The 25,510-nt window shown below is 50.3% G+C and overlaps 3 protein-coding genes across 6 annotated transcripts; all 3 read right to left on the reverse strand.

Moving 5' to 3' along the window:
* Window positions 1-665: 665 nt before the first annotated feature.
* Window positions 666-11,474, reverse strand: TAP2 (transporter 2, ATP binding cassette subfamily B member). The gene is given in 13 exon segments (XM_047858279.1): window positions 666-990; window positions 993-1,158; window positions 1,504-1,640; window positions 2,000-2,159; window positions 2,576-2,749; window positions 2,900-3,088; window positions 4,450-4,578; window positions 5,063-5,260; window positions 8,034-8,239; window positions 8,537-8,667; window positions 10,133-10,247; window positions 10,337-10,834; window positions 11,321-11,474. Coding segments are annotated over 12 exon segments (2,313 nt in total). The 5' UTR covers window positions 10,827-10,834; window positions 11,321-11,474; the 3' UTR covers window positions 666-772.
* A 1,717-nt stretch (window positions 11,475-13,191) lies between these two features.
* On the reverse strand, window positions 13,192-17,127 carry PSMB8 (proteasome 20S subunit beta 8). 3 transcript variants are annotated; one of them, XM_047858284.1, is made up of 7 exons: window positions 17,090-17,127; window positions 16,308-16,460; window positions 15,389-15,536; window positions 15,119-15,230; window positions 14,323-14,452; window positions 13,761-13,965; window positions 13,192-13,513 (listed from the first exon to the last, which is right to left on the reverse strand). In XM_047858284.1, exons 2-7 carry the CDS (start codon window positions 16,452-16,454, stop codon window positions 13,425-13,427), a joined length of 831 nt encoding a protein of 276 aa, XP_047714240.1. In that variant the 5' UTR covers window positions 16,455-16,460; window positions 17,090-17,127; the 3' UTR covers window positions 13,192-13,424. The 3 variants fall into 3 exon arrangements, with proteins under 3 accessions (XP_047714240.1, XP_047714239.1, XP_047714241.1); XM_047858283.1 differs by lacking the exon at window positions 17,090-17,127 and adding an exon at window positions 16,761-17,073; XM_047858285.1 differs by lacking the exon at window positions 17,090-17,127 and having other exon boundaries at window positions 15,389-15,697; window positions 16,308-16,434.
* A 489-nt stretch (window positions 17,128-17,616) lies between these two features.
* On the reverse strand, window positions 17,617-25,471 carry TAP1 (transporter 1, ATP binding cassette subfamily B member). 2 transcript variants are annotated; one of them, XM_047858280.1, is made up of 11 exons: window positions 24,599-25,471; window positions 24,003-24,117; window positions 23,717-23,847; window positions 22,479-22,684; window positions 21,844-22,041; window positions 20,940-21,068; window positions 20,596-20,784; window positions 19,842-20,015; window positions 19,424-19,586; window positions 18,991-19,127; window positions 17,617-18,221 (listed from the first exon to the last, which is right to left on the reverse strand). In XM_047858280.1, the coding sequence occupies exons 1-11, from the start codon at window positions 25,194-25,196 to the stop codon at window positions 18,009-18,011; spliced, it is 2,253 nt and encodes a 750-aa protein (XP_047714236.1). In that variant the 5' UTR covers window positions 25,197-25,471; the 3' UTR covers window positions 17,617-18,008. The 2 variants fall into 2 exon arrangements, with proteins under 2 accessions (XP_047714236.1, XP_047714238.1); XM_047858282.1 differs by lacking the exon at window positions 17,617-18,221 and adding an exon at window positions 18,229-18,438.
* Between the last annotated feature and the right edge of the window lie 39 nt (window positions 25,472-25,510).

A 25,510-nucleotide genomic window follows, 5' to 3' on the forward strand; every position in this document is an offset into this window, starting at 1 on the left:
CATTTACCTGATCTGATTATGAATTCAAGATTATGAACACAAGATATAATATAATTTGTTGGTTGAGATTGTGGACTCAGAGGTCAGGCCTGGATTCAACTCCAACTCCACCACTGTATAACCTTGGAAGTTATTTAATCTCTTTGAGACTGTTTCCTCATCTGTAAGATGGGGATAATAACAACCAATCTAATAGAGTTGAGAGGAAAAGGACTAAATATGATAATACCTGAAAAACATTTAGCATAGTTCTTATTCATATTAAAACTCTAATAAATGGTAGATATTATCAAATGTCTTATTAACACTGTTAATTAGGGAACTGTGCTCTACTCCCACCCCATACTCTACAGACATCAGTGAGAATGGGGAAAGATACAGAGAGGCAACCTGGTGAATATTTATGTCATATTGGCTAATATTTATCTGAAAGAACAGATAAGACACTGATAGGATAGCTGGCAAAGTAGTAGCTATAGTTACCTCTGGAAAGTGAAACAAGGGTTAGTTTTACGAATATGTGCCATTTACGTAATAAGAAAACAATTTTTTGTAATTTGACTTTATTTTTTATTTTTTAAAATTTACATCCAAATTAGTTAGTATATGGTGAAGCAATGATTTCAGGAGTAGATTCCTTAATGCCCCTTTACCCATTTAGCCCATCCCCCCTCCCGCAACCCCTCCAGCAACCCTCAGTTTGTTCTCCATATTTATGAGTCTCTTTTAATAAGAAAACAATTTTTAAATAGATGTATTATATCACAATACACTACTCAGCACCAGGGAAATGGTCACAGATAACACCTCCCCCCCGCCCCACTGCCAGCCGCAATAAGAGCACACATGGTCCAAACTTCCAGCATGCTTCCCAGACTCCAGGAATGACTACCCAGAGACACGAGCCCAGGGAAACTGAAAGCACGAGCTGCTCTGGGTCACGGAGATGGCCATGAGAGGGCTTGGTGTCCTGGGGCCTCAGTCCTCCAGTTGTGTCTGCAGCAGACGGGAATAGAGGTCCTGCCCCTCGGCTAGCTGAGTGTGCTCCAGCAGCTCTCCCTGCCTGAGCACCAGGATCTGGTCCGCACTCTGCACCGTCTTCAGCCTGTGCGCGATCACCAGCACCGTTCGGTCCCCACGGGATCTCCAGTCCTGCAGCTGAAGGGGGAGGGTCACAACACCTCAGAAAGGTAAGAACGGGGTGGGCACCACGTCCCCAGTGGGCACCATCTCTTGTGGCACAGGGTGAAGAAAGCATGAAAGACCAGAAAGTTGGAATGAGTGCAAGATAAACTGCCCTTCCCTCTCAGCTGTCCCCTACAGGAGGCGGATAGAAAAGGGAGCTGTGGAGAAAGAGGGGGTGTTCCCACACCCGGGATTCTCCATTCCATTCCCCACCCCCTGAAAAGGCACAGAGACTCATCCGTCCAATTCTGCATAGACTGGTCCTTCAAACGTGCCTCCTCAGGTCCCACTGTCCTGCCCTCCCACACCAGTACTTACAGACTGCTCACACTGGACGTCCAGGGCACTGGTGGCTTCATCCAGGATGAGGACTTGTGGGTCCCGCACAAGGGCCCGGGCGATGGCCAGACATTGTTTCTGTCCCACAGCCAACTGATTCCCTTTCTCCCCTACATCTGAAGAAATGGAGAAATACCCTTCTTCAGACACCAGTGGCCACAACAACATCCTCCTCAGGAGCAGGGGCAAGTGTACAACTGGTATTTCCCCTCGCACGCATCAGGGGGTATGAGAGCCGGTGTGAGGACCTGTGGGGGCTGCCCTCATAGAGGGAGCACGCTTCATAGAGGGAGCACTACTCCCACCGGCTGTTGGGAACAAAGATTCCCGGACAGGACGGGCAACTAAAGAACTCCTGGTGTTGGGGAAGGAGAAGTCGGAGCCAAGCAAAGGGCAAGGAAACACCAGACATGGACTTGCGGGGACACAACCCACACCCCCAAGAATCTCCAGTTTCTCTTCTGACCGAAGGTACCTGAATCCAGTCCATGCTCCATCTCCTGTATGAACCTGTCTGCACTGGCACCGCAGGCAGCAGCCATCACCTTCTCATCACCGCAGCTCTTCAGCCCATAAGCAATGTTGTCCCTCACAGAACCCGAGAACAGCACAGGCTCCTGCCCAACCGAAGCCACCTGTGCAGAGGCGATGGGCGCAGAGGGCTGTGCGTAAACCCCCATGGCAGGGATCCTCCTTACCTCCTCGTCTGCCTCCCTCAGAATGGACTCTTCATGGGGCACCTGGGTGGCTCAGTCGGTTAAGCATCTGACTCTTGATTTCGGCTCAGATCGTGATCTCACAGTTCATAAGATCGAGGCCCGAGTTGGGCTCCACGTGACAACATGGAGCCTGCTTGGAATTCTCTCTCTCTCCTTCTCTCTCTGCCCTGCCCCCGTTCACACACACACACTCGCTCTCTCTCCAAATAAATGAACTTAAAAAAGAAAAAAAAGAACGGGCTCCTTGTGTTTCTTCCACGGATCTCCCATGCTGTCTGCACATGGTTCTTCCCTCCTATCTCCTCCTAACCCTCTTCTTCCTCCCCACCCACCTGCCGGTGCAGGTAGCAGTGTTCATACTGGGAGACAGGCCTCCCGTCCAGCAGCACCTGCCCTTTAGTGGGCTGATACAGATTCTGCAGCAGGGCAGCCACGGTGCTCTTCCCAGACCCATTGGGTCCCACCAGTGCAGTCATCTGACCAGGACGTAGGGTGAACGTCAGCCCCTAGAAAAGTCAGGAAACAGTTAGAGGCTTGCCTCCGGACCCTCCCCTTCTCTTTCTATCAGAGGTAAGATCAACTTCTCAGAGGCAAATGGTCTACAGGCCTCACCCCCTGGGAGCGAGGGGTCCAGGTTCCCTCCCCCTTTCAGACACCTTGAGCACAGGCTGGTCAGGGCAATTGGGATATGCAAAAGAGACATCTTGGAATTCCACAAGGCCCTGCAGAGTGGAAGGCGCCAGCGTCCCCAAAGGAGGCATATTTGGCTCTCGGTCCAGGTATTGGAAAACTTTCTCGGCAGCCCCTATGTTGCAGAGCATATCTCCACACATGTATACCAGGGCCTGGAAAACAGAAAGGGAGGGGTCAGCTAATCAAACGTAGCTTCCCCAGACGCCAACTTCCCAGCTCCTCACACACTCCCCTGCGACACCCTGGCCAAGTCTCTCCTCCCCTCATCCATAAAGGATCCCCTAGGGGCACCTGGGTGGCTCAGTGTGTTAAGCGTCTTCAGCCCAAGTCATGATCTCACGATTCGTGAATTCGAGCCTGGCGTCAGGCTCTGTGCTGACAGCTCAGAGCCTGGAGCCTGCTTCAGACTCCGTGTCTCCCTCTCTCTGCCCCTCCCCTGTTCACATTCTGTCTCTCTCTCTCTCAAAAATGAATAAACTTAAAAAAATTTTTTAAAAAAAAGGATTCTCTACCTTCAAATGTATAATTTAGATGGAATTTAAAGGCAACCCAAAACCCCACTTCTGCCAATTCACAATGTAAAGGATGGAGAGGTCCACACCCCTCCCATATGGCACTATTTCTATCCCCAGACCCTTCCTATCACTGTTCCATATCATTTGGGCACACTCCGTCTTGTCTAACTAGATAGATAGGGAGCTCCTTAAAAGCAGGCACGGTGCCCACCTCATACCTAGCCCAATTCTCCATACATGTAAGATGTTTCACAAACATCTAGGAAAATTATACAATAAACACCAAGACCAAGTAACTAATTATTTTTTGAAAACCAGTAAATATTGGGAAAGAACTAAATGCTATTTTGCCTTTCCTACTCAACCTGTACCACTGGGTAACCAAAGAGCAGATGAGGGGAAGTCTCCCTGCATATAGATGCATTCCGGCTAGTAAATGGAGGAAGGGGAATGTGTCCCTGTTTTGCAAATCCTAATAATTCAAGGGGTCTAGGCACTGAGCATTCATGGCTGACGCCCCCACACATATACACAAGAGAGAGATAAATGGAGTACATACACATATGTTACCTGTATGAAACCACTGTAGTGCATGAATTTGAAGAATTACTTGACTTTTTTTTTTTTTTTTTGGTGTGATGAGGGCTTTGTGGCCAGATTTTGTAAATATAGAGATATTTAGAGATACGTACTAAAGCATTTACAGATAAAACTATATCTTCAATTTGCCTCAAAATAATATGGGTGGGGGTACAGAGGAGACAGACTGGCCATGAGTTGAGAATTTTAAAGTAGGTGATGGGTACATGCAGATTCATTACAGTTTATCTTTTTTTTTTTTTTTTTTGCATATGTTTAAAATTCTCCATAACACAGTGAGTTGGGGGTTGTTTTGTTTTGTTTTGTATTTTTAAGGGCAGCAGATAAAGCCGAAGGCCCAGAGGCCAGAGAGGAAAGAAAACAGGGGGACAAACAGTATGCACAGGTTCCTGACTCACATGCACATGCGTGGCCGCCACCTCCTGGTAGAGCAGAAAGGAGAGCAGTGCACCCTGGGTGAGGTCCCCAGCCAGAATCTGCTGCAGTCCACGGTACAGCATCAGTGCCTGCATTCCCAAACGCAGCATCTGGAAGGTGAAAAGAAAGGCACTGAGAGGGGCACCTCAGTGGCTCAGTCCGTTAGGTGTCAGATTCTTGATTTTGGCTCAGGTCATGATCTCGCAGTTTGTTAAGTTTGAGCCTTGCATTGGGCTCCATGCTGACAGTGCAGAGCCTGCTTGGGATGTTCTCTCTCTGCCCTTACCCTGCTCCCTGATCATGCGCTCTCTCTTCTCTCTCTCTCTCTCTCTCTCTCTCTCTCTCTCAAAATAAATAAGCTTAAAAAAAGAGAAAGGCACTGAGAAAGAGTCCACATTCTTTGCCCTCCCCACTCCTACCACATTGAACAGCAGAGACCCCAGGATGAGCTGGAAGTTTCCCATTGCTTTCCTTGCCCCTACCTAGGTCCTACCCCCCACCCCCCACCTCTCCTCACTCCCCCACACCCCCAGCCCCCTTGACCCCCACCCCCCTCACCTCTCCCCTCCATCCCCTGCCATGCAGCCTTCTCACCCTCCGAAAGAGCCCATAGAGGGTATGTTCCAGGTCTCGTTGCCACCACAGCTGCCGGCATCGCTCCAGGGCCTCCTTATAGAGACAGATCTCCAGCTCCTCGGCCCCAAAACTGCGCACGGTCTGCAGCCCTCCAACTGCCTCCCGCACCACCTGCCCTGCTTTTGCCACTGCGTTCTGGATCTCCTGGAGCACTGCCTGGAAAAGGAGGGCAGGGGATATGAGGGGCTGACTTGGGAGAAGATAGGACACCCCCAGGTCTCATTCCTGCCCTTGGGATGCTCTGCTGATCTACCTAAAAATATCAAACTGTCCTCTTTCACTCTTCTTCCATTTCTTTCCAGAAGGACTCATGACAGTAGAGAGGGAGGGAACAAAATATTACCAAGCTCTCAGTGCTAGGTAGTGTGGGAAATACACGCTATTTGTGTTCCTTCATTTAAGGTAATTCACACAAGTTTCAGTGTCTGAATGAAGAAAGAAGGGGTAGTTTTCCTAAAGGGCCACAGCTAGTTAACAAAAGGTGGGGATGTAACTCAAAATGGATCAAAAACCTAAACCACAGCTAAAACCATAAAACTCTTAGAAGAAAACATAGGGGAAAATCTTCAGAACACTAGATTTGGCGATGATTGCTTGGATATGACACTTAAAGCACAAGCAACAAAAGAAAAAACAGATAAGTTGGTCTTCATCAAAATTAAAAACTTTCATATATCAGAGGACTCCACCAACGGAGAGAAAAGGAAACCCACAGAATGGGACAAAACATTTCCAAATTACGTATCTGATAAGGGGCTAATCTCCAGAATATTGAAAGAACTCCTACGACTCAACAAGTAAAACACAACCCAATTTTTAAAATGAGCAAAGGACTTAAATAGACATTTCTCCACAAAATATATAAAAATAGCCAATAAGCACATGAAAAGATGGTCAACACCACTAATCATTAAGGAAATGCAAATCAAAACCATGGTGAGATATCACTTCATAACCATTAGGGTGGCCCTTATTTTTTATTCTTTTTTTTATTTTTAATGCTTTTTATTTTATTTTTGAGACAGAGATAGAGACAGACAAAGCATGAGTGGGGGAGGGGCAGAGAGAGAGGAGGACACAGGATCCGAAGTAGGCTCCAGACTCTGAGCTGTGAGCACAGAGCCAGAGCCCGACATGGGGCTCGAACTCACGAACCATGAGATCATGACTTGAGCCGAAGTACTGAGCCAACCAGGCACCCCAGTCCTTATTTTTTAAAAAGTGGTACATATATGTATACAACAGAATTTTATTCAGCCATAAAAAAGAAGAAAATCTCACGATTTGCGACAACATGGATGGAACTTGAGGGCATTACACTAAGTGAAATGAGCTAGACAGAGTAAGACAAATACTCTATGATGTCATTTATATGTGGAATCTAAAGAAAAAAAAATTTCACAGAAAAAGAGATCATCAGATCTGCAGTTACCAGAGACCGGAGGCAGGGGTGGCTCAGGTCGTGATCTTGTGGTTTGTAGGTTCAATAAGGGATTGATTAGAGGAAGGTGGTCAAAAGGTACAAACTTCCAGTTCTATGCTAAGTACTGGGGAACGTAATAAAGAAGAAACAAACAGAAGATAACAAGTGCTGGAGCGGGATGTGGAGAAACAGAAATCTTTGGGTATTGCCAGTGGGAACGTAAAATGGTGCAGGCACTGTGGAAACCAGTATGGCGGCTCTTCAAAATATTAAATACAGAGGCACCATATGATCCAGTGATTCTACTCTTGGATATATGCCCAAAAGAACTGAATGCAGAGACTCGAACAGATATCTGCACACCCATGTTCACAGCAGCATTATTCACTATAGCCAAAAGGTGGAAGCTACCCAAGTGTCCAGCAACAGATAAACAAACTGTGGTCTATGCATCAATGGATGATTAGCCTTGAAGCGGAAGAAAATTCTGACACGTTCTACCACACGAATGAACCTGGAGGACATTACAGTAAATGAAATAAGCCATCACAAAAAGACAACTACTGTATGATCCCTCCTGTATGAGATACCTAGAGTAATCAAATTCATAGAGACAGAAAGTAGAATGGTCATTGCCAGGCGCTGGGAGGAGGGGAAATGGGGAGTTATCATCTACTTAGGTACCAAGTTTCAGCTCGGGAAGATGAAGAAAGTTCTGGAGATGGAGGGTGGTGATGGTTGCACAGCAATGTGGAATGCACTTAATGCCACTGAAATGGCATAATTAAAAACAGTAAAAATGGTAATTTTTACATTATATATACTTTACCATAATTTTTCTAAAAAGAGAGAAAGTGGAGCTGATATTCAGACTCAGGACTTCCTGACTCCATGTTTCTACTTTTCTCTACACTCCATCCAAATTCCCTCCCCTAATTATAAAGGGGAAAATTCTATCTAAAACCCTCTAAGACAGCACTTTTAATCTTTTGTGGGGAAGGTATGTACAGACTCCTTTGAGAATCTGATAAGAAGTTATCCTCTCCCGGGGCGCCTCGGTGGCTCAGTCGGTTGAGTGTATGACTTTGGCTCAGGTCATCTCAAGGGTTCATGAGATTGAGCCCCATTTTGGGCTCTCTGCTGTCAGCATGGAGCCTGCTTCTGATCCTCTGTCCCCCTCTGTCTGCTCTCTGTATGCTATTTAAAAATAAGTAAAATATTTTTTAAAGATTAAAAAAAAAGTTTATCCTCTCCCCAGAAAAATGCTCCCTCTCCTTCCTGTCTCTCTCTCTCTCTCTCTCTCTCTCTCTCTCTCTCTCTCAAACACACACATACATACACACACACACACGTGTGCACACACATATGCACACACATGTTTATATAAAGTCCCAGGGGTCAGGGCCCTTCTGAAGCCTGTCAGAACCGCTGCTCTTGGGGCTGAGAAGAGAAGACCTTTGGGAGAGCTTTCTTCTCCCCTGGGGATTCCCCAACAGCCACACATACCTGATGGCGGACATTGTACATCTTTTCACCAGCTATTACCAGAGGCATCTCGAGCAAAGAGAGGAGGGTGAGTCGAGGGGACAGGCTGATCATGAAGCAATACAGCCCCACCGTTTTGACCAGGCTTCGCAAGAGCACATTGGCATTAAAAGCAAGCCACTGGCTCAACATTTTGGTATCGGAGCTCAACCTTGAATTCAGTTCCCCTGGGGAGGACAGAGCCGGGGAGGAAATGGTGTGTAATGGAAGAGCCCCAGAGACACCTCCCGCCCCGACCCTCCCCATTGACACAGCCCCCTCATCCAAACACCCCCTTCAGTTGCAGAGAGACGGGTGGAAGCCACCCCACTACCCTGTCCCAAAGAGAGCACAGCAGCTCCTTGTGCGGGCACAGCAGGTGGAGGCGGGAAGAGAAACTGTTTGGGGGTGGGGCGGGGAGGGGTAGTGGTCACTGAGGGGCAAGAAATGTCCAGGGGAACCCACACCTGGACTCCAGGCCCCACCTGTCTTAGTCTCCTGGAAGAAACTGAGGTCCTGGCGCAGAAGGGAGGAGAAAAGCTGCTCCCTGACCCGCACGTTGATACTGGACTCGGTGAAGGTGAAGATGCCTCCTCGGGAACCTGCGCACAGGGAGCTGTGGGGTAGGGAGGAGAAAGGGGATGAACAGGAAAACAGATGCAGGGAAGGAGGAAATGAGTGAGGGAAGCAGAGGAGAAATCACGGAATGAAAAGAAATGCAAGGTTGGAGAAAGTGTACCACAAGAGGCAGAAGAGAAACAGAGAGGGAGACAAGGGGAGGGGCAGGAATAAACAGAGAAAGAAAAAACAGGTCATGGTGAGCTAGATATGGGAACAAAATCACAACACATACAAATCCACGAGCATTTCTGGGGTTCACTCCATGCAAGGCACAAGGGAAAACTGTAACAGCAATGAAGAGATGCCGTCAAGAGAAATAGCCTATGACTTGCTTCTGACCTGGCCTCCTTCGGTGCTGTCCCTCCAGCCTTCCCCTCTGTCTTGGTCTCTTTCCTCCCCACTCTGAAGTCTTTCTTCCTCGTCCCACATACTTTATTGTGGGAACCACAGCAATGAATTCCCTTGCCCTCCCATTCTCTGGAGCCCCAGAGTCATGCTGTTCCCTCATCTCTACTGTCCCTGCTGTTGAGAATTCCTCTTAGACCAACCACTTTTCCAACAAAACTTAAAGGAAAAGTACTTCACACAATATGGCTTCTAACACAAACCTAGTTACTCTGTTTAGAAGGCTGCTGGGGTCGTCAGATGTAAAATGAGGAGGGTTTGAACTCTGGAGATCACAGTGAGAACGGACAGAAAAGAGCCACAGGAAAAACACTCGGAAAGCAGAGAGTGATGGGGCTAGTGTCTGAACATCAGAAAGGCATCAATGATACTGCTGCTTGGAGCCTAGGAAACTGATCATGTCATAAATGGGAATAAGAAGAGGAAGCCACTTTCAAGAAGACCAGGAGGGAGGATGATACATTTGGAGCTCTGGGTATGTGGAGTGTGAGATGAGAGTGGGTGACCCAATGGGAATGACAAGGAGGCAACCGGATTATAAGATTGGGGCTGGGTGTAGAAATATGGAAACGCTTTCTTAGAATCAAAGAACTGGGTCATGAGGAAAGACTATATTTGAGGGTCCAGAGAAGGAGAAAAATTCTCCAGAGGATATAGAGTGGATTGGGAAGTATAAAGGGAGTCTATAAAAGCTAACTGAAGAAAGAGATCAATAATAAGAGATTATTCAAATGCCAAATGCTACAAAGAAGAAAAGAGAATAGAGGACTGATTTAAAAAAAAAAAAAAGCAGTGGCTTGACCAATAAGTACTTTTGAGTAACTGGTTTCAGCAAAGGGTAGCAAGGATGGAATGGAAGTACAATGTTGGGTAAATATGGTGAATGAAAGAATGAGTGAATGGGTGTGTAAAATAGAATGGTGAATGAATAAACACGGGCATTTTTAGTTTAACTATTTTATGCTTTGCGAACAAAAGCATATGAAAACAAAGTTAGGAAATGGAGGGTACCTGTAAAGATGTGGGACTACCAAATGGACCCAAACATCACCTACCTCACAACGGATATGACGCACATGGAAAAGATGGCGCTGGCAAAGGCATCAGGCTTGAAATCCCCTCCAAGGATGTCAATGACACGACCAGTATAGTAAGGGATCCATGTCTCCCCTGAAATAGGTATGAAGGAGAACAGATGAATGTGCCGGCACCAAGGACCTCTGCCAACCCCCAATTCACGATGCCCTCTCCTGACTCACCCCATACGGCACCACCAAGGAAGATGAAGGCCAAAAGGAGGAAAGGCAGGTCTGGCCTGGAGAGCTTCAGCAGCTTCCACATCAAGTCTGTGTTGTTCTCCTGGCCCTGCTTCTCCTGGGCTCCTGGAGAGCTCAGCAGGGCCCACATTGCCCAGCTTAGCCCCGCAGCCCCGTACTCCAACAGCAGCCAGCTCCAAGGGGCCGAAGCCACTCTGACTGGGGGAGCACTCAAGGCCCCTGGGACCAGGGCTCTCAGGGAGAGAAACAGCGGGATCACCAGGCAGAGAGGGGGCAGCAGTGTTCTCACCAATCCTAGCAGTCCTCCCACCTGTAGCAGCCACCAGAGCCCTCCGAGTCGCAGGGTCCCCTCCAGCCACAGGCCTGGAAGCCCTCGGGGAAACAGAGCCCCTAGAGTCCCCTGAAGCAGCCAGAGTAGAGCCAAGTCAGCCAGCAGCAGGAAGGCCCAGGCTCTCAGGCCACAGAAGAGCATGGTGTTATCTACGGATGGAAGATGAGGAATTACAGAGGTGGGGTCCCAATCCTCGCCCTTAGCCTCACCATCCCGACTCTGCCCAACCCGCCCATCGGCTTCTCATTTTACCCACCCCTACCCTGAAAGATCCCCTGGGTCCCCGGTGCCCATAAGTACGTCCCTCCTACCATACAAGGCATTCTGCCGAGCAGAGGGAGCCTCATCCTTTTTTTTTTTTTTTAAATTTTTTTTTAATGTTTGTTTATTTTTGAGAGAGAGCATGAGCGGGAGAGGGGCAGAGAGAGAGACAGACAGAATATGAAGCAGGCTCCAGGCTCTGAGCTGCCAGTACAGAGCCTGATGCGGGTCTTGAGCCCCCAGACCGCAAGATCATGACCTGAGCCTAAATCGGTCGCTTAAATGAGCCACCCAGGCGCCCCAGGAGCCTCATCCTTTAAAAAAAAATCCCGTGACCCCCGACCCCGACCCCTCCCCCCCCCCCACACACACACCCGTCCGCCGCAGCCGAGTTCCAAAGAGCCGCCCTGCGGTCCCCGCCCGGCTCCCTCGCACTCCCCGGGGTCCAGGGGGACGGGCAGCAGGAGGCGCGGAGTGGGTGGCGGGTCGGGATGCGTCCGTTAGCGCTCCAGGCTTCCGGCCACACGAACTCACCAGCGGCGGCTTCGGGACTGCAGTTCCGGAGGGCTTTCTGCTACGTGCTGAGCCCCGAGCTCTGAAACTCGCTCGCCCAGGCTCACCTTCGTTTCCCCCTTCTGTCTGCCCGCGACGCTCCTCGAGCTGGGGAGTCCCGGCGCCCGCCGCTTTCGCTTTCTCTTCCCCAGACCCAGCCCCGGTTCCGGGCAGGGCCGCCAGCAGGGGACGCGCGACACCTGCCGACCGCGGAGCCCCAGTGTGGAGCCGGGCGAGCATTCGCCAAGCCTGGCAGTGAGCTTCCTGCCCTTAGCAACAGTTACTCTGGAACAGAACGCTGTTGCAAGTGTTTTAAATTGTCATTAAGTAAAATAAAGCTATTTCAAGAGCTGAGATGTTTTGTCATTGGAGAACCACTAGATTTTCTCGCCTCAAGCTCTTACTACCTGAAGCTCTGGTCCTATTTTGAGATCTGCCTCTTCCTCCAACCAAGCCCCAGTTTTAGGGTCTGGGATCAAAACAGGGCCAGATCCTGAGTGAAAAACGCTCAGGACCTCTCCTAGATAGAAGGTTCCAGACACTTTCACCAGGGCCTACGTGGGTTTCCACTTAACCAGATTTTGAGCCAAAAGGCCCTGATTCTTCATTTTCATCTGCCCCCTCAACATAGTACCTTGAGCAGAGCACTTGTTCAGATGCCTCTACATTTGTGTTTCAAATTACGTTGGGAGCACCTTTGGCATATGAGGAAAATGGACTTTTTTCCTGGTGTATTTTAACAGTGATTAAGCCGTAAACAGTATTCTAAATCCCGCCTGACCCAGGGCCCATCTACGGAACATGCAGATTTGTTTATTCCAGAAATAACTCTTCAGATTGAAACAATCTGCCAAACTCAAAATATCCCCAAAGTAAGGATCACTTGCATTCCAAACTACCCCTTTGTTACTGGGGTGTTTACCAATGAAGCACTTCTGGTTTAAAGAGGGGTGGGGGATTTGAAGTAGGGGGTTACTGAAATCACTCCAACCTTGCCATTCTGGGATTTGAAGGCTCTCTCCCTGTTGAGCAAAAGCTCCCTGTTCAGCTACCTCCTACTTTCAGGTTTGTCCTTTGACTAACTCCTTAAGAGGTGACATACCCCATGACACGCACCTCCAGCGTGACTCAAAAAATCTCCTCATGTCTGTTTCATATTTCTAACCTGCTTACTTTTTCTTCATATTCTCCTCTTCAGGGAGTCCTTTTCCTCTTCAGTCATGGTCCTGTCATGACCCATCATGAAATGGAACCCCTAGTGTCCATCTTTGCATTCAATATCCAGTATCTCCAAAGTGTTATTTGAGGTAAATGGTACCATGTTTACAATCACCATATACACGTGAGGTGGAAGCTTTTTCATCTGACTTCACAAAGTCAAAAACAGTTGCTCTAGTACCCTACTCCCAGACGCCCAGACCATTAACAATGGACCACACAGGAGTCTTCAGGTCGCGTCCCTATAAAAAAGGATCCTAACCTAAACTAAATGGCAAATAGGTGTCCACAGACAATGATCGGCCTTCCTGAGGGCATGGAGAGAGGAGTGTGGAAGGAAAGCCCAAGAGAAATGTTTGGTGAAGCCCCATTTCTTAGGTAGGGGTTTGGGTCTCTTCTCAGGGAAAACTTCTCTATTTCCTGCCCCTCCACCCAACAACCCCAGCCTCAAGCCCACTCGGCCACGACACAGAGGCACTTATAACCATTTTCCTTTATTGTGTTTAGTGGGGCAACCAGAGGCTGGGGGAGCGGGAATGATCCCTGAAACGGAGAACACCCAATAGGGTAAAATCCACCCTGCCCCCACTGGCCGCTGGTTCACTTCCACAGAGCTCAGGTCAGGCCCCTCTTTCCTGTGGGGTGTAAGCTGGCCTGGTCCCTGAGTCGGCCACGTTTTGCCAGAGAAGGCGTGTCTGGCCGCCGCCATTACTGACTAGCCTCCCGGTACCGGTGCAGCAGGTCACTGACGTCTGTACTTTCCAATTTCACCCAACCGTCTTCCTTCATGTGGTACACTGTGGGCAAATGAGAATGAACATGGAGTCACCTTTCACTTCAGCAAGTTTCTGTCAATGGTGTTATGTGGAAGGTGACAATAACAGACGCTGAAACATAGGCTGCAAACATACCTTATTACTAGACCGTCAATGCCCCTCTTCTGATGCTGAAAACCTCCTCCCTACTGTGCCTCCCCTGACACTCCCAATCTCAAATCCCCCCTCCCCACCCGGGAGCGTGGTAGTGGTAGCATTGGTCTCTTACTATTGACAACACCTCCAGAATAGCTGTCTCGGTGGGTGGCGTAAACGATAGCCCTGCGGCCCAGCTCATAGGCCTCTTCAGGGCTCAGATCGGGCCGGTAGCCACTATCCATGACCCCATAGGCATAGGTGTTCCCACTGCCAGTGGAGAACATATTTCCTGAGAGCCGAGTCCCATCTGAATTCACATAGTAGAGTCCAGGACCCTATAGGAAACAAGAAGGTTCCAGGTTGGTATTGGGGAGGGAGTTTTTAGTAACATACGGGTTCAAGTATGAGCCAAAAAAGTGGATAAAAGAGTTACTGGAGGACCGCATCTTAGTAACAATCACAGAACTTCAGGAGGAAAAAAAGTTGGAATCAGCTATTTTATCGAAAGGGACAAGCTTATGAAACAGTGGTCCACATCTGGACCCAGAAACAGCCCATGGATATGCCGGAACGGTTCTATAACCCAGTGTTCTCTGCGCCGCGCGTCTTGTAGGGCAGGGAGTGGGAATGTATGATGGGGAACCTGGCCTCTCATCTGTTCGAAGGGAATATGGAGAATGGAAAGCACCCACCTTCTTATCCCAGCCGCATATCATACTGCCCATGGACAGGCCCATGCCCCGGTACTGGAACACCATGTTGGAGAGCAGTTTGGAGGCTGCCGACACTGAGATACGCTCCCCGTTCCGCAGATAGTACAGCCTGGGTACAACAGGGTAGGGGGTGCAGAACACTCAGAGGTGGCAGAAGGCTGGATCTCTGAGCAACCCACTTGATACACAGGAAGTGATTAAAGAGATAAGCATTTGGGAGGAATGGTTTTGTAGGATCTAAGGATCAGGGAGAGATTTATTTGGGACTTAAAGTATCTGGGGGCACCTGGGTGGCGCAGTCGGTTAAGCGTCCGACTTCAGCTCAGGTCACGATCTCACGGTCCGTGAGTTCGAGCCCCGCGTCAGGCTCTGGGCTGATGGCTCGGAGCCTGGAGCCTGTTTCCGATTCTGTGTCTCCCTCTCTCTCTGCCCCTCCCCCATTCATGCTCTGTCTCTCTCTGTCCCAAAAATAAATAAACGTTGAAAAAAAAAATTTTTTTTTTAAAAAGTAAAGTATCTAAACCACGTGAAGAAATCCTAGTAAATGATACCGTCCCACCAGGATTGATGATGCCAGGGCTAAATGACTGACAAATTATCTGGCTTACTAGCTGGAGCACAGGCTGAGATTTGGGAGAAGGCCTTTATCACCAAAAGGCTGTTTTGTGAAGTACTACATTAGCACAGGGGGAAAGGATGAGGAGCAGTGATCTGGAGGTTCCAAGATTCAGAACTGACCAAAAGGCTTAGGAGGGAGATGAGAGGCCTCGCCTACCTGCACTCCTTGGCCAGCAGACGCTCCCAGTACTGACAGTCCGCCGCAGAGCCAGACATGGTGCCAAGCAGGTAAGGGTTAATCTCAATCACCTTATTATACCTTAAGGTGGCTGGAAGAAGATGGAGTTTTGAGAGAGGAGGAACGACCCTGCAACTCTCCCTGTGTGTCCAAAATCAGTATCTGCTTCTGCCTTGGTGCAGATGTTGGCTCCTGCTGAGAGGGGGGCCCAGCTCCCCAGGTTCTGCCTGCTGGAACACACACACTCACCGATGTAAGTCCCAGCAGAAGCACGAGAATCCACCGCCACAACCACTCCATGCTGGAACTTGAAAGCCAGCGTGGTGGTGCCATGGGCCATCTCGATCTGAACATTCCTTTCTCCATTCCCACCATGGGACTGGAAGAATTCAGTGGGCTAATGAGAGAGAAAAGGCAGAGAAAGGGGCACTGAAAACTTCTGAATCACGGGGCTCCAGGAGAGGGCTTAGGAGAGTTTTGAGAACGAAGAGATAGGCAGAGATTCTCCAGCCACCAGTAACTGGAACGGTTAATAACCAATCCCTACAAGGAAATGACCTGGGAAAAGAAGAAGCACGTGACACCAACCTTTTCCATTTTCCAGCACAATAGATATGAAAGGAAATAAATGTTAGCCGTAACTAAACATTGTAAGGGTGGCTTTAATGGGTTTTTTTTTTCCATTCATAAGTCCTTTAACCTCCACAACGGGTGTTGTTAATAATATCCCCATTTTACAGAAGCGATGCCCCAGACCTTGCTTGACTAAGTGATTGAGCCAAGACACAACAGTTGAGTGGCTGAGAGGAGGCTAACAGCCAAAGTTCGCCGGTTTTCCAAGGCACTCCACGGCCCCTATAGCATACAATAGCCCCATGCCAAAGGCTCCGTGATTTGCGTGTGGTGGAGAACTGGCAGGAAAGCTCTCTGGTCTTCCTCCACCACACCTCTAACTCTTTGCCCTAATCTGTACTTTCTAACCCTCAGGCGGTCGGCCCCTGATTCCCACGTGGCCCCCGCCCTGGCACCGCGCGCTGGACGCGGCTTTCCTTGACGGAAGGATGGCCCGCTCTGGGTTTCCTGGCCTCTGGGTGGTCTCAAGGGAGACCCCCCCCATCCCCCTGCACCCTCCTCCCCGCCTTCCCTCGGGGTGTCTTACAGCCCTGACCTGCATTCCTCGGGGGAGGGCGAACTCCGGAGATCGCAGAGAGAAACTGTAGTGTCCAGGGTCCGAGCGAAGCTGACTGCCCAGGGTGGAGAAAGCGCAATCCTTCCTCTGCCCTCGGGGGGCTCCGCACACCTCCAGGAGCGCCATGATCGCCTAGGACCCGGAGATGTGTCGGAAAGGGGAAGCGAAAGCGAAAGCCCGCAGCCTTAAGGGGAGGGAAGCAGAATTTTTTCCGCATCCCCCTGCCCTTTCCAAGAAGAGGCCGGTGGGCGGCTGGAGACCAGGAATATTAGGAACAGGTTTCTCTGCGCCGCCCTTATACGGGCTGAGGAAACCATGGATGATAGACTGTCAGAAGAAAAGGAGAAAGAGAGGGGGCGACTTCGAAAGCCCTCTTGGCGCTGAGATTTCAGTAGACACCAACACGCAGCCGGGCATCTTCTGGACACTTACCAAGTGGGTATGGGATTGTATGGTCTTAAAGGCGTAGCCTCAACCAGAAAGCTACAAGTCAGTGAGAAGCAGGGAGCAGTTTCACCTCCGGGAGCTGCGGTGTTCATAGAAGCATCATTTTATAAAAGTAGGAGAAAGAGGAGGACGTGGGGGCAGTGAGTCTTGAGGACAGGTTCTGGGACAACCGGCAAAGGAATATACCCGCAGCGTCTGGGGGAAGGAGAAGGCTCAGTGTCTGAACCTTTCGACTTGGTCCCTCAGGGCCTCTCCCGGTTCAACGATCCCTCTAACCTACAGCCACCCGCAAGAACCGCCCTTTCTGCTCGCACCTCTTCGCACGACTCCCGCTCGACTGAGCACGGTGAGGGAACTTCTCTAAGCCCCGCCTCTCCTTGCAACCTGTGTTGGCCTAAACTGCCCGGCAACTGTTTACGTCACACGACCATGGCCCTCCCAGAATGGACGAGATTTACTAGACAACCCCGCCCACTAGGCTGAAATTACCCGCGGCAGGTGCCACTTCTGAGCCCGGTGAGCTCTGTGGGAAAGGACCCAGGCGGGGCGGGGCAGGTGGTAAACTGAGCTCAGCGCTTGGCGCGCTTGCACTTCCTCTAGTTGCGCTCGCCCTCCATCTTCCACCTCAGAAAGGCCACCGCTCCGAGCTGCAACTGCTAGTGCTTGGAGGGCGCTGTATCCCACTCTGACTCATCCTTGGGGGCGGACGTGGGAGCATGGGGAAGTGGAGGGGCAACCATAGGAAACAGAAAACTTAAGGGAGGATATGGCATATTTAGGACTGTGAAGTGTGCAAATGCTGGTGAGCCATTTGGTGCACTGAAAACAGGAGAAACCACAGTTATAAAACACCACCTTTATTATAAATACCAAGAATCCAGAGTGTGTTTATGGGCCAGCATATACCTTTAGTCCTATTGGAAAGTATTCTTTCTGTATGTTCTAAAGTTCTTCTCATTTTCAGGGTTCTATCCACAACAAGCCTGGCTCTAAACCCAGTTACACTAAGGGGTTATGAACTCTGTTTTCTTCCAAGAAATCTGCATTATCAAGAGGAGCTTGGAGACGGGGTAACACTCGTGGCAGAATTTCAGGCATCGTTCTAGGATGTCACTCCTCCTAGAAGCAGCTGTCTATTGTGCAGCTCTGGTAACACCTTTGTTCCCAAATTCTCCACTACAGAGGGCAGAAAAACAAGGGAGGGAGGTGGCATGTGCAGGTCTGAGAAGGCTTTCATTCTGGAGCACCTGGCCCGTCAGCAGCCTGCATCATGTCCCAGTAGCGTCCGTTCCTCTCCATGAGCTGCTGGTGGGTTCCTGCTTCACAGATGGTGCCTCCTTCCAGAAAAAGGATTTGGTCAGCCTGCTCCACCAAGCTGAGACACTGGGTGATGAGAAGCACAGACCTAGAGCCCCGCTCAGGGCTTTTGTACAGGAGCTGCCCCATCTGAGAAAAGACACAGACTCTGTCAAGAACCCAGGGAGACACCTGTGTTTCCAGAGCAGGGGCAGATCTCACCAGGATCACTGCCACCTCTGCGAACAACCCCAAGGAGCTGAAGATTCTTGTTCTGAGTGCTCCTCTGTCCCGCCTTTGATTTGTTAAGGACTGTTTACATGAGGTGGCGACAGCAGAATAAAAGTCAGAGTCCTGTGGTGAAACCCTAAGGGAAGAGTAAAGGGTATCAAAAAGTCTCTCCTCTCTACCTATAAACTGGGGATTTTCTATTCTGTTTTAAAGAAATATAACTTAGTGGTAAAGAGCATGAGCATTCAGGTCAGGCAGGCTTGCCTTTGGGTCTACGCTCCACTATTCAACAGCTCTAAGACAGTGAGCAGGCTACTCAACCTCTCTTAGCCTCCATTTTATCGTCTGTAGAAGGAGGATAACAACACCCAGCTCCCAGGCATTTATGATTAGTAAATGAGTGAGACAGTACATGGAGAGAGCCTAGTAGCATGTCTGGCACATAGTAAAAGAGTAAAAGCTCAACTGATATTAATATTGTTAGGATGGTCATCTTATGTTTGGCTTCAGAGATTCAGAGTCTGTAGATAGTCTCTTTGAATTGGTTCTAAGCATCTTGGGGAGCAGCTGTTGGGAACTGAGAATTCCAAGGATTGGTTTGGATAATTATGTTAGTACACCTCACACAGGATGAATGAAGGAGGGAAGATTGGGTGGGATATAGTCACTAACAAAATGTCTCTCTCACCCGTAACTGGCTATTTGCATCAAGGGCACTGGTAGCATCATCCAAGATGAGTACACGTGGTTTCCGGATCAGTGCTCGAGCCAAGGCCACTGCCTGTCGCTGACCCCCTGATAGCTGGCTCCCAGCCTCGCCTACCTCTGCAGAGATAAGAGCCCAGGTGAGGCCTGGACAACCACATGTGTGTCCACGTGCTTGCCTGCGGGTGCGCACACGCATGCACACACACACACACACACACACACACACACACACACCAAGGACTGGATGCATTCACTTTCCTTCTGGGAAGGTGAAGAAGTTCGGAAGATGTGAGGATGAAGAAGCCATAGGAACAAGATCCAACAACTTCAAACTGATCTCAGTGGGTTGGGAAGAATGCTGAATAAAGGTTTCAGTAAAGATGTCTGGGTAATGACACGAGCTAAGAGAGCACCTGTGTTATAGCCCTGAGGGAGTTCAGAGATGAAGCTATGGGCTCCAGACTCCATTGCAGCAGCTATGACTTCCTCCATAGTTGGCTTCTGGACCAGGCCATAGGCAATATTTTCTCGAAAACTCCTTCCAAATAGCTGTGGCTCTTGTCCCACTGCAGCCACCTGGGACAAAATATGATGAAGAGGCATAGAACAAGGAACAGAGGAGTATGGTTATCCAGAGACTTATGACTCAAAATCTTTACTGAAAGCATATCACAAAATTCCACACCACAGCCTCTCTCCTGACTACACGCCATCTCCACTCAAGGTCCATCACTCCTTAGCCCTCCTTTCAGAGTGCTTGGTGACAGTGTTCGTTGAGAGTTCTTCTTACTCAATGCCCCCTGCCCTCCCCCATGCCATCTTCTTGCTCACCCGTGTGTGCAGGTAGCGATGCTCATATTGGGGAAGGGGCTTCCCATCCAGCAGCAGCTGCCCCGTTGTGGGCTGGTAGAGATTCTGGAGCAGGGCAGCCACGGTGCTCTTCCCAGACCCATTGGGCCCCACCAGAGCCATCACCTGACCAGGATTCAGGGTGAATGTCAGCCCCTGGAGGCCAGAGAATCAAAAAAGAAAAGAGGCAGACTAAGGCCTTGAGTCTGTCATTGTCTTGTTACATAGCATGATGTCTTACCCCAGAGAAGAAAGGGAGAAAAAATTGGGAAATACAGCCACTCCTACCCTCCCATAGGCATAGACCTCTGTTCCTCAGGGATGACAGCTCCCCAAGGAGTAGAGATGGAAGGTGAGGCAAAAACCAGAGCAAAGACCAAGGACTGCTATGCCACACACTTGGTATCATGAGAAAGCAGAAAAAGAAATCACATTCTAAATCACAACTGGAAACAAAGAGAAAAGACAGAAGACTAGAGACAGATTTTGCTTCAGCAATTCCTTAGGATGTGAGACCCTTCCCCCTGAGAGCCTCTTCTCCCATCCTCTTTAGAAATCCAAACCCGTTCTTGAGTGTGGGGCAGTTGTACGGAGTAGAAGGTGCTCATCTTTGCCTTCGAAGGATTAGGAAGGATCTATCTGAACCTTGTGTTAAGCAAGCTGAAGGCAGGAAGGAAGTTTGGGATGGCAGTGTCGAGAGTGCGGCCGGTGAACACCAAGGATCGGTAGGTTGTACCTGCAGCACTGGGACATCTGGACGGTTTGGGTAGGCAAAGGAGACATCTTGAAACTGGACAAGGCCCTTCAGGTTTACGGAAGTCAATACACCACTGGCAGGACAGCGAGGAATTCGGTCCAGGTATTCAAATATTTTCTCTGAAGAGCCCACAGCCTTCTGTACCTTGGGGTAGGTGGAGAGCAGTACCTGGAGGCGAGGTATGAGTATTGAGAAGGGGGAGAACGAATCTGCTTGCCAAGGTTATGTGATACGAGAAGGTAAAGAACAGAAGGAAGGTGACACAGGTGGTGACAGAACGTGGGACAGAAAAGCACGGGAGAATGAAAATGGAAGGGTCTCACCTGAACTACCGTGGTGAACTGGATCTGGTAGAGAATAAATGTGACAAGGTCCCCACTGCTTACAGCCCCACTTGTCACCAGCCGCCCACCGATGTATAGGATTCCCACCTTCAGCAGCATCTCTGAGAGCTGTGGGAAAGCCACAGAGAAAAGGGATTGTGGTTGAAAAATCTCGAGGGAGGTGCAAAGAACTAGACTCATTAGTCATTATGAAGATGTAAAGTCCCTTTCCCCCAGGTAAGAGCCGGAGGCTCCCCAGGGGGAAAGGAAGAACGCCGCGTGGGGGCTCCATGGTGTCTTGCTCAGTTACACCACAGAAGCCATCACCATCATCATCGCTTTTGAGCATTTTGCTCTTCACAAAAGGCTTTCGTGAATGTAGTGCCATCTAATATTCATATCAACAACGCTGTAGACAAGGTCATACCAATCCCACTTTTTAAAATGAGGAAACGGTCTCAAGAGAAAATAAGTTACTAGCCCATGGTCATAGAGCTAGTAAATGGCAGCCACCAAGCCAGGAATTCCCAAATATGGCTCTGGTTCTCTTTCCATTATATAATGGCTCTCACTAGCACAGCCACAGAGTCCCAGCATGATGCAGGACCAGGTGCAGGAATTTATGGCTCCCTGAGTGCTGCCTGAGAGGCAAAGGAAGGCCCTGGGACTGGAAAATGTGGCCTCTCCCTAAAAAGGGGGCTGGATGGACTCTGCGTACCTTGGTGAAAGGAAGCCATCCAGAGGGCCTAAAAAGAGGGAGGCAGTTAGGAACGCTGAGTAGGATGAGAACACCGAACCAAACATTGCCCAGTGGAGGAGGAGTGTGGAACAGAGTCATGGAAAAGGGAATGGAGTCAAGGCATCTCAGGGGCAAGAGAATAGGCATTTATCTCCGGGTGCTCACACTGATGGTCCAGAGGTCGACTGCATAGGCCAGAGCCTCCTTCTGATGGAGTGTCTTCATATTCTGCAGCTTTTGCCTAAACTTCTGGGCCTCACCCTCCTCATTGGCAAAGCTCCGGACTGTGGGCATAGCTGACAGAACCTCAATGGCCACCTGGCTGGATTCTGCCAGAGATTCCTGGACCTGTGCTGCCAGTGCCTGTGGAGACATGGACAAGGGATGTCACACAGGGTTGGCAGACCATAAGGGACACTAATACCTGAGTTACCTAGTTGGAGATTAAAGGTGAGAAGAGGCAGCTGAATGAAGAAAAGAGAAAGGGGCACCGTTATACTCCCTGGATACTAAAGAGGCACACAGGAGAGGAAATCACTGAGAAGGATCGTAGAGAATCATAATCTTGAGACCAGTGATCATGTTTGTAAAGGAAGATTGTGGGCAGAAGTTAGAAGAGAGTACACACAGAACATGGAGCTCAACACTGAGCAATCCAGGAACATGGCTTATAGGGCCAGGGAGTCCCGTGAAGATGGGGAATCAAGTGAGGGAGCCAGGAAAGAACCCTGAGAGGAATGAATTCTGCCTAGTCTGGGAAACGAAGGTCTGTGTAGGGTGAGGCATCTCCCTGGACATACCTGGTACCATTTCCCCAGCGTCTTAGGCATAAGAAAAAGCAGAGGCAGGACGACCAGGGTGACCATGGTGAGGGACAGTGACCCCCAGAGCATGAGCCCCAAGAGACACAGCCCCCGCACCAGGTACCACAAAAACAGGCTCAGCTCCTCACTCAGAGACTCACTCAGGGTGGATGTGTCCTCTGTCACCCGAGAAGTGATGGCTCCTGCCAGGGATTGGGAAGAAGACAGTGGATGAATGAGAGGCTCTGGTAGGTGGGACTAGCAATGAGCCAGGGGGAGGGGAAGGGGGGACAACACGATGTTCTGAGGAGGCTGAGGAAAACAAGGTAAGGGGGAGAGGGCAGTTTAGGGATCTCAGTGCAGGGAGAATGAGTATTAGAAAGAAAAAGCCTAGGGGCGCCTGGGTGGCTCAGTTGGTTAAGCATCAGACTTCAGCTCAGGTCATGATCTCACAGTTTGTGAGTTCGAGCCCCCATGTCGGGCTCTGTGCTGACAGCTCAGAGCCTGGCACCTGCTTTGGATTCTGTGCTCCCCCTCTCTCTGCCCCTCCCCTGCTGGTGCTCTGTCTCTCTATCTCAAAAATAAACATTTAAGAAGGAAGGCAGGGAGGGAGGGAGGGAGGGAGGGAGGGAGGGAGGGAGAGAAAGGAGAAAGCCTGGCGGAAGGAAGGAAGGAAGGCAGGCTGCCCATGTGAATTTCCATTTCTCTGACAGATTTTTGTTCCTTGAAGAACACGAATACCCCATGCTGCCTACAAGGGCAAGAAGAGCTTAAGCTGGTCACACAACAGAGCTGGAGAAAAACAGAGGGTGCTGCTAGAAACCTGTCCAGAAAACTATACTGAGCACTGGGCTGGGAATCAAGAGACGGGTTCTATCCCCAAGCTCCTCTCTATCCACAGGTGACCATGCCAGTTTCAGCATTTAGGGTCCAGGTGTCAGTTTCCTTCTCTGTAAAATAGGCAGCTGGACTCTGTGACCTCCAAATTTCCAGGTTTGAAATTCTGTAGCTTCTGTCTAAATAGACACATAGGGATAAATCATGGAAAAATCTTAGATGGAAAAAATTCAGAATATTATGACATAACATAACATAATATTTTTGCTCTTGAGGTATATCGAGAATAAGAAATGACAATGTCTATGTGTGAGAGAGACCAAAGTTATAAGTAAAAGAGGATATATGGGGCATATAGGGAGAATGCAGATATAGAACGAAAGAGTTTCAGGACACACCTGTTTGGTTCTTTTGGAAAAACTCTGTTTCCTGGCGCAGAACAGCCTGAAATACTTCTCCCTGCAACTGGCTGTGCACACGACCCATGGTGCTGTTATAGATCCCATCACCCACGAACTCCAGCACTGCGCTAGAGAGAGATGGAGAGAAAAAGGATCAGGGTGTGTTCAGAGGACAGAGAGAAGGTCCCAAAGAAGTGCACTTTGGACAGCTGCCCCAACTTCTATCTCCCCCTTTTTCTGGGTCCCCCATTCTCAACCTTCCGCCTTCATTCAGCCCCCAGACCTGGCTATGGTGAGAATGGACATGAGCGTTATGTATCTCATGAAACCAGAAGCTGTCCCATCCTGTAGAATGAAGTCAATGAGGCGGCCGGTGAAGAACGGCATGGCCATCTCCCCTGGAAGGAGAAAGGAGGGACCGGTCAGCCAAGCAGATAAGCTCCAACCAGACTGCCCACCCCCCCTCCAGCCCATCCCACTGTTTCACTGTCACCAGTATCCTGAGGGCACCAGCAGAAAGAGGACACTGAGAACACAGCCCTGCGCCGGAACAGGTCACCTTGGAACTCACAACCTTGAGCCCCACCAGACTTTTGTGCGTTTGCTTAGGAAGGCCAGAGGTCATAGGGTGTGCTGACCAGAAGAAAGGACTGGCCCAAGGTAGCCGGTGAAGCAACGTCTGAGGTAGCACTGGAGTCCACGACTCCTGACTCAGACCCAGTCCAGAGCTCTTTCCTGGTGGTCTTCTCACGACCAGAGCTGGGTCGCCTTCCCCCATCCACGTTTCCCAGAACCCACATTAACCGATCTCACTGCCCATTACTTTTGATGCCCGCCCAGTCCCCTACTGTCCGTCCCTCTTACCCGCATCCCTCTTACCAAGACAGGAGAGGACACACAGGACCAACAGGAGCGGGACGCGTCGTATCTCTGAACCCAGGCAGCCTACAAGCCGGCGCACCGCACCTCCTGAACCCCCGTGACTTTCCGGCACACAAAGTTCCCTGAGCTTATGCCAAATGGCAGCGGCAGGCAATGCTGCTACATAACTGAGGGCGAAGGCATCCAGGCGACTTCCCCAGTGCAGGATCCTGGAGCTGTGAGAATCCCTGGGAACTCTCCAAGAGCTCAGCTCTCGGAACAAGGCAAGTCCCGGCAGGGCCAAGCTCAGCGCCGCCGCCAACGACTGCAAAACAGCCAGCCAGCCCCGGACTCCTGCGCTTTCGCTCCCGGAGCCGACCGTTGCCCTGAGAACCCCACGGGCCCCCAGCCACAGCACAGCCCAGCGGCTCAGGCCCACCACCCAGACCCGGAGCAGCGGCAGCGCGGTGGGCACCAGCACGGAGCATATTCCGGGGAGCGCGCCCCGGAGCAGCACCCAGTCGACGAGAACCAGCAGCGCTATCCCCAGCCACGCGAGGGAAGTTCGGGAAGGGCAGAGGCACCCGCAAGGCCTGGGGGGCCCAGAGCTGGCCATGGGCGCGCGAGCGCTGCCGGGGGTCGCGCCCCCGCCTGGGACTCTCCGCTGTCCCCGCCGTGCCGGAGGCTCTGGGTGCCGATCGAGTCTGTGCAGGTGAGGGCGCAGGGACCGGCGGCCGGGAGAGGAGGGAAGGGCGGGCGGAGGCAGGGCTTTCGGAAAGTCCCGGGAACGCAAGGTTCAGGCCGCGCTAGCTAGAAGCCAGCCGTTTCGCGGAAAGGGAAAACGAAAGCTGCAGGCCGCTCTGTAGATCCGCCCCCCTTCAGAATGTGGCCCGCCCAGACTATTTTGGGAGAAGGCGTGGGAATCCGATC

Source organism: Prionailurus viverrinus, chromosome B2, assembly GCF_022837055.1.
Source record: "Prionailurus viverrinus isolate Anna chromosome B2, UM_Priviv_1.0, whole genome shotgun sequence".
Taxonomy (NCBI): Eukaryota; Metazoa; Chordata; class Mammalia; order Carnivora; family Felidae; genus Prionailurus; species Prionailurus viverrinus.